The following is a 15,581-nucleotide window of genomic DNA, read 5'->3' on the forward strand; positions in this document are numbered from 1 at the left end:
ACATTGGTCCCCATGATTCACTTCGGTCCCCACCTGGCTGCTTTTTTTGTAAAAAATACTCCACCTTGTAGGAAAAACCCGTACACACAGACACACACGTTTCTCTATCCTTGTGGGGACTTTCCATTGACTTCCAATCATTTTTTGATAGTTTTATATCCTAACCCTGACCATTTACCCTAAGGCTAACCTCACAGGTACCTAGCTGACCCTAAAACTAACCTAAACTCAATTCACATCTTGGTCCTAAACCCAACACCCAAAATCAGCCTCCAAAGTTGTGGGGACCAGGCTTTGGTCCCCACATGAGGCTGCATTTTCCTGAAAAATCGTCTCCACCAAGCAGCAAAAACATGGGGGCACACACACATACTTGTTTTTCTATATTCATGGGGACATTGCATTGACTTCAATTCATTTACCAGTTATTTCTAATAAAGAGCTTCTTTAGACAAGTTTAAGACTTAACAAAATTAKAGCTTTGAGACGTTCACAACAACTTTACAACCATGTTGGGAGGAAATTTTTGGCACYATATTTTTGAACATATTCAAAATTTAAGCGACTTACAGGAGAAAAAAGACCATACTGAATGCTTTGAGACATTCTACACACTCCCTTTGAATGCTGAGTGTATAATGAAGGGGTGGCCATTKGCTAGCCTCCAACAGCCCAGTCAGACACTACGTTAAGCAGTGGAAGCAGAATATTAGTGTCCGATTGCAAGGCGACCTCCATTCCACTGGGACCGAACCAAACATAGGAACCTTGGAATTTGGAGGCTGCTGCAGGAATTCTGCTTATAAAGTATCTTTGTGTTGTCTAGAGCTTCTGCAAATATTACTTTCCWATGGAAACTGTATGACTGTGTGCTGTATCCACATTAGTGCTTTGTGTCTCATCATTGCCCCTTCCTGTCCTACAGAGCTACTTAATATGTTAGAGGGGCTTCAGTGTTTCTGATCTGCAAAAGGCAGAGTCCCCCCCCACCCATATTAGAGGTGGTAATGGTGGGAAGGAAGGAGAATGGGTCGGCGTGAGGTTGCTGAGTGTAGAGTGCCGCAGAAGCTCTGAAGTTTCCCTGGTGGGACTTGAGCTTTATTGGCTAAAAAGGGGAGCCTGTGGACTTGTGAGGGCTTGAGAACTTGGATGAGAGAAAGCTTTTGAAACTTTGCACATTGGCATTAGAGAGATGAGCTGCTATTCATCTTTCACTCTCAGCCTACATAAATACACACACACATAAAACAAGCTTGCATATACAAGAAAACAAACACACATTCAGTATAATGCACATATAAATTTACACACACACACACACACGCTCGTGCACACAGAGTTACACTGGCTTCCTTTTTATCTTCTGGTCTGCAAGATGAAGCTGGACTTTAATTGGTCCTTGGGGAGATTGGCAGGGCGAGCAGAGCAGCAATGAGGTCAGATTCTCCAGAGACAAACAAAAGGAGGGGGGGGCGTGGCAGGAAGAAAGGAGCCACCACTCCGCCAAGTACAAAAGAAACACAACAGAGYAGGAGAAATAAATGAATAAAAGAGAGCAGGTAGAAGGTACCGGCACATTTCCTGAACTCATGAACTGGTGAGATGTGCAATASTTTCTGCAGAAAGTCCAATCATTTCCACTGAATAAAGCAGATTCATGCAAACGCTTAATCCTTTATTATCCATATTTATCACGACCACACTTTGATTGTTGATTTAATTGAATATTTTATAAAACTAGGCCAATGAAAATGACAGGGACAAAAACAACAGTACCTCTAAAGAAATCTTGGCAGCAATCCCAGCCAGGAAGTGATCTCTGTATTTTACAATAAGATGTCTGCATTTTACCAACTTGGTAGTTTGGCCGATTGTTCCCAAGCAAGCTTCTCCAGCTGTCTCTGGTTTGAAGGATGTCTTCTCGCTCCAATTTTCAGATTTTTCCACAGATGTTTGATAGGACTAAGATCTGGGCTCAAGAAGAGTCATTTAAGAATAGTCCAGTGTTTCTTTCTCAACCATTCATGAGTGTTTTTAGATGTAGGTTTTAGGTCATTATCCTATTGAAGGACCCATTATCTGTGACTGAGGCGAAGCTTTCAGAMACAGTAGAAAGCCTACAGCAAAACTGAATTCACAGTAGGTATGGTGTTTTTATTTCTTTGAAAGCTTTTTTTTCCAATCCCAAAAATGCTTGGAGTTTTTCATCATGTATTTTAGTGAACTTCAGTTTGGCRTTTTTGTTTTGTCCCAGGCTACGTTCACACCGCAGACAAATGAGACCCAAATTTTTTTTTAACCCTATGTGACACACAATGGATTTTTTCATGACAGGTCAGGGAATGTGGTGAGTGTGAATCTGACTATTTTTTTTCCTTTCCAAATCTGACCCAGACCATTTCTGTATGTGGTACTGAATCAGATACAAACAGTATCTGATGTTTTTCAAAGTGATTGCAGTCCAGMGCTGAGCGGATCGATAGTATTTAGAATARTGATYCCAACCTGGTGAAGTTTAAATCTTCAAGCACGTTTTCAGATATAGAACAGTTGCCGCAWCTGTTCTCTTTTAATTTTCCATGMCCTGGATGACTGAAAATCCACAGAAATATTAATRGAAACATCTGACCGTATCGATACTAAAGTTACTGGATCAATACTTTACTTCCAGCACATTGCTCCCGTTCCAAAAATAAAAAGCTGCACTGGAGCAGCCGGCAAGAGGCTGGTTCAAAGGTAAACAGTGAACTAAACAAGCAGGTCAGACAAATATTTAATCGACTCAGCACTGAGTTCACATTGGAMTCTGATGGAGGTCACATTTAAAATACAGTGATCCCTCACTATAACGCGGTTCACCATTCACGGTCTCACWGCTTCACGGATTTTTTTTTAAAGTGCATTGTGTTCTACGTCCTGATTGGCTAAACAGTCTCCGTGCTTCTWSTCWWCCTGTGTGCCAATAATGTACGGTATTTATACGCAATACAGCTTGGCAAATTTCAGTTAGCAAATTTTCTCCAAAACCCATTARGTCGACAAAACGTTCGGCACAGAGACAAAGGCACTTGCGGATGCGCCCAAAAGGCAGAGGAAGATGCTAACTATCACAGAAAAAGTCAAACTTTTGGACATGCTAAAGTAGGGCTGCGCGGTATATGCGGTAGACGGTAGAAATGGTATGAAGTTGGCCTACGGTAGAAATTTATACTCTACCGTCCTATCGTCATTACGTCATCGCACCTGTGTCAACAGGGCTGCGAGTGCAGAGACAYCTGAGCAGGAGTTMGAAATATAATCAAGAAATTCTAGCGTTTTAAAACACGTATAGAGAKGATAAACCCTCAAAATTTCCTCCTCCCACTGTAGAAAAGTTACGTACGTCATGTCGTGGGATCATTTCCTCCTCCCTCTCCTCTCCCAGAGCCCTATAGAAAGAGAGTTGCAACACTCTTTGAACTAGCCGACACACGGTCACATGTGTCGMCTAGTTCAAAGAGGGGCTCTGTCATCTCCTCTCGCTGCACGTCGTGCAGAGCGAAGCTTCAACAGCACACCCAGTTTTCACACCCAGTTGTCGGAAAAAAACTTGTTTTTTATGTATTGTTACCCACAGATATTATTTAAAAAAAAAAAGATGTGGACTTTCGTTCAGTCATAAATCCATCTTGCTAACGTAAAGTCGGCTTCTGCTCTGATGATGAAGATGATGAAGCGCGCAGCAGAGCAGCAGCTGATAAGTTCAGCAGGCAGAAGCTCATTGTTTGGCAGGCAGATATTAAAGCAAAACCGTTGGGTTTAATTAAGATTACAGTTTTCAGAAAAAAATGCTCTAAAAATTACATTATCTTAAATTTTTATGATAATTCTCTACTGCGATATACTGTATACAGTTACCGTGAAGGGGTTCAATTTATACCGTGATATGAATTTGAGGTCATACCGCCCAGCCCTATGCTAAAGGAAGGTAAAAGCTATGCGGCCGTAGGTCGCCATTAAGAAATTAAAGAATCTTCGGTTCGTTCCATAAAGAAGGAAGAAAAAAAACATAAGGACGACAGCAGAAATAAGTTTTAACGAGGATGCAAATAGGGTTGCAAATGTCCGCAACAAGACCATGATAAGGATGGAGTCTGCGTTAGCGTTGTGGATTAATGACTGAAGAAAAAAGAACATTACGCTGGATACCAACGTTGTCTGCACAAAGTACAGAAATACTAATAATAAAATACTTTATCAAAGCTTTGCTAACAGTGACGACAGGAGAGACGAGGTGGTGGAGGGGGAGGGGGAGGTTGCTGCAGAGTCATGCTGCAGCACCACAGTCAGAGGCACAGTAAAATACGTGAGTCACAATTTGTCCTACTGTAGGCCTACGTCACATTGATGATTAAAATGATTATTTTACTGTAAGAAAGTGTTCTATTTTTTAAAAACATGCTTGGGCCTGGTTTCAATGTACATTAGTTGTATGTTGTACATAATAATTGTAAAAAAAATAAAGGTAACTCTACTTCAAGGATTTCGCCTTGGTTTTTGGAACTTAACCCCTGAGAAAAAAAGAGGGATCACTGTATAATGTGAGCGTCCATGCAAAAAAAAACATACAAAAAAAATTTTTAAAGCCTAATTGAGCATTAAGACCTGCTGAGTGAACACGGCTTCACTAAGTCATCCTCTAATTTCTTCTATGATGCTCCTGAAAATGTGACAGATGATGCAATCAGAATCTTGATCTTGGAGTTCAGCTTGAAGAGTTTTGGATCGTTTCCTTGACTCTTTTTTTCACCGTCTGAACTTTTCAATCAACCTGGGGTTGCATTTTCTGTGTCCACACTTTGGGAGGTTGTCCCAGAAACCTTTTATGTTTTAATAATAATACTAACTGTTGTCAGAGGAACATTAAGCTGCTTTGAGATGGTTGTGTAGCCTTCACCTTTAACAGATATCTATAGTCTCTCTGAGCTCTTCAGACAGCTCTGGCCTTTGTTTTTTCTGCTTCATGTTCAGTGTGGTGCTCAAAATGAAACCAAACTACCAATCATACATTTGTTCCCTTTAAACAGGCTGATGAACATCTTGAAGACACCTGTGATACTAATTAAGGTCAACAATACTATCTTTATGGGCACCAATATATCTGTACTAATTAAACATATCTTTGTAAAATAAAAAAGTTGTTTATGCTATCACATAAAGGCATGCAGATATACATTATACAATGGCTTTTAGCAATCCCTTTACAAGAGAAAGCAAGCATCAGTTTAATGAGCTGCAAGGGGACCAACATATATCTGCATTTGTACCTTCGAAATATATCCATATTTAATTTATTTCCCTTTAGTTTTGCAGTGTTTCTCTCTTTCCCCACCCCCTTTGTTTTTTTGAACGGAGTCTGAGCAACAGATACAGAGAAAGAACTGTAGAAAACGGAGCAGTTCGTAAAGGAGATATAAGGAATTTATGATCAGAGACTAACCTGCAGCCAACACCTTTGTCTTTCGCCCTTTCAGCAGTTTCTGTACTCGGCAGAGCTGCAGGTGGTTCTCATGCCGTTCAGCATTGTCCTGGATACGTTCAGACACCTCACATACTGCTGCTGCAGCCCCTACAGAGGACACACAAACATGTTTTACACAGAGTGTTACACTCCACTCCAAAGAGATTAATTAAAACAGTTGAGTAACAGTGTACACCATTTACAGTATGTACATTACTGTATAAACTAACAGTAAAAAACACAAACAGCTAAAGACTTTACATCAAGTGAGTCATTGAATGAAGAGATAGTATAGTTGTAAACCAACACACTTCATTTGATGCTTTTATATGTACACTGTACTGTGTTCTGACTTGTATTTTTTATGAATGTGAAGGAAATTTTGTTTATAATTACCATATTTATTCATGTATAATACGACCCCCCCCCTTTTTTTTAGCTTAAAAAGCATAAAAAATTTAATCCTCAAACTACTTCCAATTTCATCCAGACTTCAAGATTTTTCAGCCTTTGCAGTCTTTATACATATCAGTAAAATGATCATTGGACTGTTCATTTTATTTTAACAACATATGTACTAAAAGGTATTTTGACAACAAYTATATATCAGCTGTAGCAGCATCATATGAATTCTGGCATTTTACACATAGTCCACCAGGATGCGTCAACACAAAAGTTAGAGACTTCACATGAGATTTGGACCATCTTGTGGGGGAAAAGCAGATTACTTCCTACTCACGAGCGCCCCCTCTGGTGGGGAAACYTTTTTTCAGGGAAACAAACTTTTTCAGAACACCGGTAGACGGCAGCCATTACAGACGAACATGTTTGTTGTTGTTCGAGGAGCGGCCCGGTCACACGCTAATGTCATTAGTTCATTATTATTACTAAAGTGCAGGACTGCTACCCCCACCCCCTTTTTTTTTCACATCATGTCGCCTGCCTGGATCTGTTATTATCTCGCACTGAAGCACGGAGGAGTGTCAGAGGTAAGCTCGCTTCAACTGCTTTTTACGACGCAGTCTCATTTCAGGACTCAGGCATTTTGTGAATGAAGCAGATATTTCAGTTAAAATAAATAAGAAAAAATATTTATCCGAGTGTAATACTACCCCCCCCCCCCCAACTTTATGGATGATTTTATGGATTTAATTTTATGTATACCTGTACTTGAATAAATACGGTAACTGAATTTAAGATCATTTGCTTTAAACAGAGGCAGTGTCTTATCAGTATGAGCCTTTCTGTCTGCATAAACAAAGCTTGTTTTACATTTAATTTTTGTAATTACAAGTTTTAATTGTAATGTATGACGTAAAAGGTACCACCCCCAGGGGTGTGACCAGGAAGTTGGCTTTACATGTGACTTTACTGTGGCGATTCAGCATTATTCTTTTTAGTTCAGTCTGGGACAGATGCTGGGCTGCTGGGATTTGTTGTTGTTTTGTTTCCGATAAGACCCAAGGTCTCAAACTCTCAGGCCCTGCCTGGCTGATGGGCTGTGAGCTGACTGAATGGAGTCTTTTTTAATGAAGATCTTTAGAAGAGAACCAACTGGTTTTCTGCAAACTTATTTCAACTTCCAATTCTGATCACATTTTTCTTATAAATTGGTGAGGCCTGTGACGTGATTGGTTGATCTTGAATAAGAATAGAACATTTGATTTTTTTTTATTTTTCACTGCTGATGAAGAAGCCGAGAGGACTTTGAGACATCAACTGCTGAGACCGAGGACAGCCAAGCCTTCAAGATGCCTCCTTTCTTTTCCAAAGAGGATTTCTGGAATGGCACTCCATGTTTCAAATTCAAGTTTGTAAGGTTTGGAGATGTTTTTTTTATTTGGTTTTCCTTTTTTTGTCTACTAGAAAATTAATTACCGTAATAGTTCTAGCATCTTTTCTTGTATAAACAGAAAAGCTTAAGTTTCAACATTCTTGTACAAAGTTTTGAAACCTTTGTTTCCAAACAGACTCTTCATAAAAGTAGACATTAATTTACTGTGTGCCTCCAAATAATTATAATGAATGTTATGTTACTAAACTTCTAAAGAAATTAAATAAAATCAGAAACATTCTAATTTATGTGCTAAAAAAATTCTTGTTTGATTTCATCGTGAAACTCCAAGCAACTTGTCGACACTAAAATAACTGCAGTCTAATTAGCTCACCTAACTACAAAACAATTAAATCCTAAACCATAGCATACATCTATGGGGACTTTTCTCCTTTGTTACAAGTGTTTTGAATAATTTCCATGGCTTTTTTTAGAAAAACAACTCCTAATTACAATATTCTTTGGCTGAATCTTTAATAATCCATCCAACCTAATAGATACGTTCCACTTTGTTCTTCTTTCATTAGCGTTTTATTTCCACGCATTTGACCACAGCCAAGGACTGAGCATTTTCACACAGCTGAGTGTTGGTTCCAGTCAAGTCAAACTTGGTTACTATTAGAGCAAAATGAGTTCAGAGCGTCGCACAAAAACCAGGCCTGTGAAAACTCCTGAAGCTCCACAATTACAGCAATTAAATCCATCCTCAAAGCACAATGAGGAAGGAGGCAATGCTTGAGGGAAAACAGAGAAGACAAAGAAAAGCAAACCGACACAAAACAAAACAACAAAGCCTCTTGTGATTCTCTGCTAGTTTCCCTAATCAGCTACAGTATCATTTCTTTTTTAATACTACTCTTGGCAGTACAACCTAGCTGACTATAGGAAATTTTTGATATATATATATAACAAAAAGCAGTGAAGTTTAAAGGGAATCTCTAATGAGATGAGGAATGAAGAAGCAGGGCACAGTAAGATTCATCTTACAGTTTTAATTTGTAAGCAAAATCAGCACACCAGCAATAAGATTTTAATTGATACACATAAATAATTCCTTGTGTGCATTTGCACTTGAGTCTGATTTTCTGTTTGACATCTGAAATGAGTCATTATAAAGATTTGTGTTGATACTGAGGATTTTATTTATTAATATGGACCCTACTTTAAAACTTCTGATCCGCTCCCAATTAATTATGTCAAAATTCACATCAAGCTAGAACGTATATGCATACTGAGCCTCCTCTTCCTTTCATTTGCTCGTAAGTCAAACACTGCTTTAAGCATTACAACACATGAGGAATGAAACAATGATTTCTTTCTTCCATAGATCCTAACGTAAAGATAACAAGGCCTGCCTTTTGAGATGTCTGAACCTGATGCTGTGTGAATTTGACCTCATTATCATTATTAATAGACCTCTCCAGGTGAAATTCAAAGGGAAAAAAATGCTCCTAACCCTAAGGTAGACCTAAATTATGTGACACAAACATCATTACAAAACATAAAATAGAAGCTAAAAGGTAAAAATATCAGAACCATTATTAAAAAATAAAAATTAAGAGAACAGTGGCTGAAAGACAAAACCAGCATTACAGTATTTAAAGCAGGGCTATTCAACCGGAGGCCCGCAGGCCACATCAGGCCCACCGGTGACCAAAATCTGGCCCACAAATTGGTTCATTAAGTTCATTGTTTCTTAAGCCCAAACCCTCGGTTTTCTACTTTAATTACTATAAGTTCTTTAAGTTAAACATAGACACGTGTGGTATACAGAAACAATCTTGGCCAAAAGCTGGTAAAAACCATTTGAATGAAAACCCAAGACACTTAAAATTACAAGCAGTAGAATATAAAATTAAGATAAATAAAAATAAAATTGGCTTAAAAATGTGGCAAATAATGTGTGTCAAAATAATATTTGTGTCAATTGTTTTTGATTTTGTTTTAATATCACTTCTTTTATTACATTGGGTTCTATATGCTGTATTAATGATTAAATGCAGCAAAGTAAAGTAATTGAAAGGTAACAGATCTTTGTAATACTTGTTTTATTTAAATAATGACTTTTAATTGCTAGATGTTTGGCCCTTCAGCTGTTGGCCTGCAGTAATTATGGCCCCCGGAGCAATTTAGTTGAATAACCCTGATCTAAAGAGTTAAAGCAGCCAAACAGTAGCCAAAAGCTAAACCTAGCAAAACAGCAGCTAAAGCTCTGTTCACATTTGTTTTATAAATCTGTTTTGAATATAAATTAAATGATAAGATTGCATGTGGTCAGCTCTAAAAAATACCTGACTGCTGCCTGAAGTAACTCAGGCAGGTGTGTGTGTGTGTGTGTGTGTGTGTGTGTGTGTGTGTGTGTGTGTGTGTGTGNGTGTGTGTGTGTGTGTGTGTGTGTGTGTGTGTGTGTTGGGGGGGTTGGTTTCTACATGATTTTGGTACCTGGTGGGGATGATCTTTGATCATTTTCCTGGTACACAGCCTGGTGAGGACCCACTATTCTTATTGGGGGGGAAAAGCCCAATCCCCATTGGGGAAAATATGTTTGTGGGTCAAGGGTTAGGTGTGATTTGAGTTTAGGTTAGGTTTAGGGTCAGGTAGTTGGGTTTAGGGTTCAGGGTCAGGCTATAGAAATGATCAGTACATAAATGGAAGTCAATGCAAAAGCCAAATATATGTGATTTAATAATAAAAATAAACAGCAAGTCATTGGTTCAAATAAATAGACAAACACATTTAGTAGGAGTTACATCTGGTGAGGAGAGATTTTCTGGTGTAAATATGGAATATATAAAAAACATGAAATGTCAAATAAAGCCCACAAAATATTTTCAAGAAGCTTTTCAGTCCTAAAAATGCTATATACAATGTGTTGTGAACAAACAGACTTCTCACACTCTAAACTTCATTTATTTTACAATATTTAAATGTCTCTGTGAAAGTAAGATATGTTTTTCTTTTCCTGTGCCATTACAAACCTACATATTTATGTAAAATATAAGGATGAATTATGAATAACAATTACTGAACAGGGAAGACGTTGTGGGATTAAATAGGCTTATGTTGCTTCCAATTACTTTTCACACATTAGTATAAATATGAGTTCACATGCACTTTTAAGGTATTGCTTGTGCATGTTTAAAATAAAGCCATAATTTCAAATTCAGATGTTACTTCATTGTTTAAGAACCAAAGTAATATTTCAATAAAATAGTGAAAAAGCTCATTTTAAATATTTTGTCACAAATAACCAGTTTGAGCTTTTCTAATATAAGAATCTGATTCTACCTTAGACAGTGGAAGAATAAAAATGTTCAGTTTTTAGACTACAAGTTTAAAATGTCATGTTGTTATATGGTAAATTAATTTTTTGTTGTCGTTTTTCTTTCTGCTGGTTCACTCTTCATTGGTTACCACAGCAAGTCATCTTCCTCTATCTTACTCTGTCCTCTTCATCCTCTGTCCTCACTCCAACTACCTCCTCTAACTGCATCTATACGTCTCCTTTTTGTCTTTTTCTTGGCAGCTGCTTCTCTAACATCCTTCTAACAAAGCACCCACTGTCCCTCCTCTGGACATGCTACAATGCTTACCACAATCAGTGTGTATGAATAGGTGAAAGGCTGCAGTGTGAAGCACTTTGGAGTCCTTGGACTTAATAAAGCACTAGATAAGTTCAGGCCATTTACTATTTGTCTGCCATTACAGATGTCCTCATACAACACCACAGCTCCTCTTGTTATCCGCTTTCTCTAAATCCACAATGGAGTTTTTTCTGACCCCCTCTGTATTTCATCATCATCATCCTCAAAGCAAAGATGGTGTCTGTGGTCACAAACTGTCCCCTCTTGTCCAAGTCTTCAACAACTCTTGGGGATCTTCATCATCCGGCTCCTCAATTTAAATTCCTGTAGTTGATACAGCTCTGTACAGCACCATTGTTCCAAACTGGCACCAGCGCACTTCTCCGTTCTTCATTGAATAATGGAATTAAATACCTCACTACCATCTCTCCTAGATATTTTCCATACCTCCACTGGTGTCATCAAGTCCAACTGCCTTCATCCTTACTAACCTTTCCCACTTCCTGGTTCAGTTTTATGACCTCTACTGTGCTTTCCATTTCATTCTCTATTCATTAGCTCATCAAAGGACACCTTCCATCTTCCCATCACCCTCTTTGTTGAGATCCCACAGGGTTCAGTCTTAGGACCCCTCCTTTTTTGTCTTTATTTGCTTCCACTTGGGTACATTTTTAGAAGGCACGGAATTTCATTTCACTTTTATGCTAGCCTGGCCCTTGCCTTCCTACGTAGTTCCGCTCAATTCTAGTTTCCCTTCACTGCTCCGTCTGGGACTTCTCCCATTGAGATGGATTTTGCTGGCAGATTTTTAGCCGAACCAATCAGAGAACAGAACGTCAATTTTCTGCGCAGTGTCTGCTTGTAGTTTATTTTACCTGGGCCAATCAGAGAACAGAAGGAGGCGCTTTGAACGACGTCGACTTTCTGCACAAGCCAGCTCATTCCAGTAATCCATACATTTGAGTTCATGCCTTATGGGTTCTGTGGTTTTTGACTAAAGTGATTTTGAAACTTTCATTTTGTTTTTTTCTTTTTGTTTTTTTTTACCTGCTTACTTTTCTGGGCTTGCAGAGTTTACTCAGTCTGCTCTGGTATTTTTAGAGTTTGATTTTTGTTTTTATGATTTTGGATTGTTTGGGGCGGAATAAAGTTTACCTGAATGGGGTGGAAACTCAGTTTTGCACATTTTAATGACAATTCCACATTTATTCATGAAGTTTTGTTGCCTTTCATTTATCATTTGCTTTTGAACTTGTCTAATCGCTTTGCTAGAAGTAAAAGCCTTCAGCATTTCTTCAACTCACCTTGTCCTAATTTGCTTTACTTAAGGTTCATTTATTGACAACTAGTTGTTATTAAGTTAACACATTATCCAAGATAAGATTCTGAGGGCACATACTCGGCTAATACTATCATATTTGAGGAGGGCAGAACTTGTGTTGTGATACCTTGTCTGAGTTTTGGACTTTTTTTTTAATTTCGACATGTTTTTCTTCATCGATTCTTCTGCTGTGTAATGATGTTTCATTTTTCATTTATGCCTTTTTCCTGTTGTATCTTACATTGATTGAATGTGTATGTTTTTGGTCGTCATATAACTTGCACTATTTTTCCCTCATTTTTACATTGTATTTGTTGTTGAGTATGAATGAATGAGCAGCAGAATGAGACATGTATATAATAAAATAAACTAAAATAAATGTTTTTCTTGAAATGCAGCAAAATGAGACTTACTTGAAAGCTTCTCAAACTCTGGACTTTCTGGACTCGTGTTTCCAGTCAGGTCTTGTAGAAAATGCTTATACCTGAGAGAGAGAGAGCATATAAACATTTTTTTTTACTGTGAAAGAGAGTGAGTGCATGCATGAGTTTATAGTGTTTATACACTGGGAAGCAAAGAGAAAAGTTGTCATTAAAATACACTATCATGTTTAGATAATCTATGGTCCTTTTGCATAAAGCGGTTACCAAAGAGAGTCCAAGTTTAACTGGAGTTATGGTGACCTGTTTGTAAATAAATATGGTGAAGTTGTCCTTCAGGTTTTTCATGTGAAATTCAGGGGTTTCAACAAGCTTCAGATCAGAGACATGCATAAACCAAGCAAAGGCTAACTTATATTGGCATTATAATTTTTATTTGTTAAACCCACCTCCTCTCACATCGTACCCAGCTTGGCACCAGCCCCCACGACTATAATTATTATTATTTTTATAAAACCAGGCAAATCCCACTGAGATCACAAAAAGAGAGATCACAGATCTGTTTTTAAGGGAGCCCTGGGCCTGAAAGCAGCCTTAACATGCATGTTTTTGAGCTGTAGGAGGAAACTGGGGTCCCAGGAGAAAACTTGCACAAACACAAGAACATGCAAACTTCACACAAAAAGACCCCAGGTCCAAACTGGAAGATTGAACCCGGGACTTTCTTGCTCTGTGAGGCATCAGCGCTAACCAGTAAGCCGTTGTGCTGATGACAAGAAATTATTCAATTTATTGAAGCAAACTTTGGAAATACAGATGAGCAGATTTGGATAATTTTCTAATAGCATTGACATTGCATTGCGAAGGGTCGGCAACTAGTTAAGAGGCTAAAGACAGACAATGCATCAAACTAACGTTTTGAACATGTTCAAGATTCAAGCAACAGCACGGCTCGTGCAAGGAAACGGAGAACCCTGCAAACATGGAGACATTCTGAGACACAGTTCAGCTGTCAGTGTGTGACGGCAGCAGCCCAAAGATACACCGACTGTAGGCCACCTTAGAATCAGTAAAGAACTTGAACAGGTAGCACAAAGTTCCCACAGAAAGGCCTGAGCTGGGGTTTATGTTAACTGCCACACCACTGTGCAGTCCTCTTGTCCCTTAAACAGCCTCMAAAGGAAAAGTTTTGAAGAGCATCAGTTTCCATGAAAATCGTAACTTTGTTTTACAAGGATAATGTGACTCAGACATTCATTGACAGTTTTCATTGATTTTCACTGTGTCTGTCTCTGTCTTGAAGCCCTCCCTGCCTGTGTCTTCTCAGCACTCGTGTCAGAGACACAGTGGTGCCACTGAGACAAGTTGGTATTGAGTGCTGACTACAGCATCGTCCCTGGACTACACGGTGGCTTGAATGGAACAGATAATGTTGTGAAACTTTCTAATATTGCCTGTATGATGTGTTTTCAGAAAATAAAAACAACTAAAAAGACATTTAAAAGCTCTGACTGTAGCAAATAATTTGACAGATTTTTGTAGGGATTTGACTGAAGTGAGTTTCTTGGGGAAGAAACTGAGTAAACACACTGGGTAAATACAGGGCTCTAGACTGAGACCAACTCGGTCACAAATCCAACCTGAACAGCATGATGACCCAAAACACAACTGAAGACACTCAAAAATAACTAAGAATTTAACATTGAATTATTTTGAATTGACCTTCTGAGCTCTGATCTAAATCCTGTTAAACATATGTGGAAGGAGCTGAATCATCTGGAGAAGAAACGCTTCAAACCAGAGACAGCTGGAGCAGTTTGTTCATGAGGAGTGGACCAAAGTACCCGTGGACAACTGTGGAAATCTTATAGCAGCAAAAACTGCTTGATTGCCTCAAAAGTTTGCAAAACAAAATATTAAATCAAATGTAAAGGTATCATTCTTTATATCAATTTATCTTTTATGTTGTTGAACCAGAATTCAAAGCAATGACTGATTTTTATTAGTGTATTCTTAATATTTTTTGTCAGTGGTTTTTCTTCCTTTATTGAAAGGTTAGAAACAAATTTGTCTGTGACTGTATGAGCCGTTGTACTAAAATCTATTGTTGCAGAGGAGAATAGGTTTTTAGTTGATAATTCACTGGAAATTAGTTTGTTTTGGTTTTTGTTTAATGTTTAACCTTTTTTCAAGAGACACTTCTTGTCTCATCTTGTTATAACAAATACACTACATGCATCATTAGCACTGGCTGCCTTGTTCTTATTATGGAGTGGAAATAAAAAATCTAATTAAGCAGCTGTGTAACAATAAGGAAACACTCTAATGAGCATTATTATGGCACATCTCACATAATATTAATGAAACCTCTTTCTGCTGCATTGTTCCAGTCATTAACAGCAAAGCAAAGAAATTATGATATAATAGCAATAGAAAATAGAAAATATGAGCCATTTTCCAAACAGTTCAGATCAGGGCATAAAGGTCCTTACTAAATCGTGAATCACAATTTATTCTCCTCAAGAGTTTATATCACAATTCTCAGTTGGTGGTTACAAAAGAGTTGTCGCACTGAAGCAAAAAAATTAAAAAAACAACAACAAATGTTACACTAACAGGACGTTAAAGCCTTGACAAAGGTTCTAAATTACAAAAAAATTAGCAGTCGGAGGCTTAAAATACAACCCAAGAATGAACTGTAGGGCATAAAAGTTTACATTTCAAACGATCCATCCATCCTGCCTGCATTGTTCCACCAGAATAAGAGGTCCACCTATTGATCGGACTCTCTTCTCCAGTACCCCTGAAAAGATCTTACCGGGGAGGTTGGTAAATGGTAAATGGACTGTACTTATATAGCACCTTTCTATCCATCCAGGACACTCAAAGTGCTTCACACTACATACATTCACCCATGCACACACACACACACACACACACACACACACACACACACACACAC

At 38.2% G+C, this 15,581-nt stretch overlaps 1 protein-coding gene across 1 annotated transcript in view; it reads right to left on the minus strand.

The window, feature by feature from the left end:
- The window catches only part of arhgef39 (Rho guanine nucleotide exchange factor (GEF) 39), a gene marked incomplete at its 5' end in the record, with an annotated part of 53,852 nt that overhangs the window by 11,159 nt on the left and 27,112 nt on the right, over positions 1-15,581 (minus strand). Inside the window, 2 exon segments of the mRNA XM_014031591.1 lie at positions 5,480-5,608; positions 12,653-12,723. Coding sequence (XP_013887045.1) covers positions 5,480-5,608; positions 12,653-12,723 — 200 coding nt within the window.

Source organism: Austrofundulus limnaeus, unplaced genomic scaffold (genome assembly GCF_001266775.1).
Source record: "Austrofundulus limnaeus strain Quisiro unplaced genomic scaffold, Austrofundulus_limnaeus-1.0 Scaffold1277, whole genome shotgun sequence".
Taxonomy (NCBI): domain Eukaryota; kingdom Metazoa; phylum Chordata; class Actinopteri; order Cyprinodontiformes; family Rivulidae; genus Austrofundulus; species Austrofundulus limnaeus.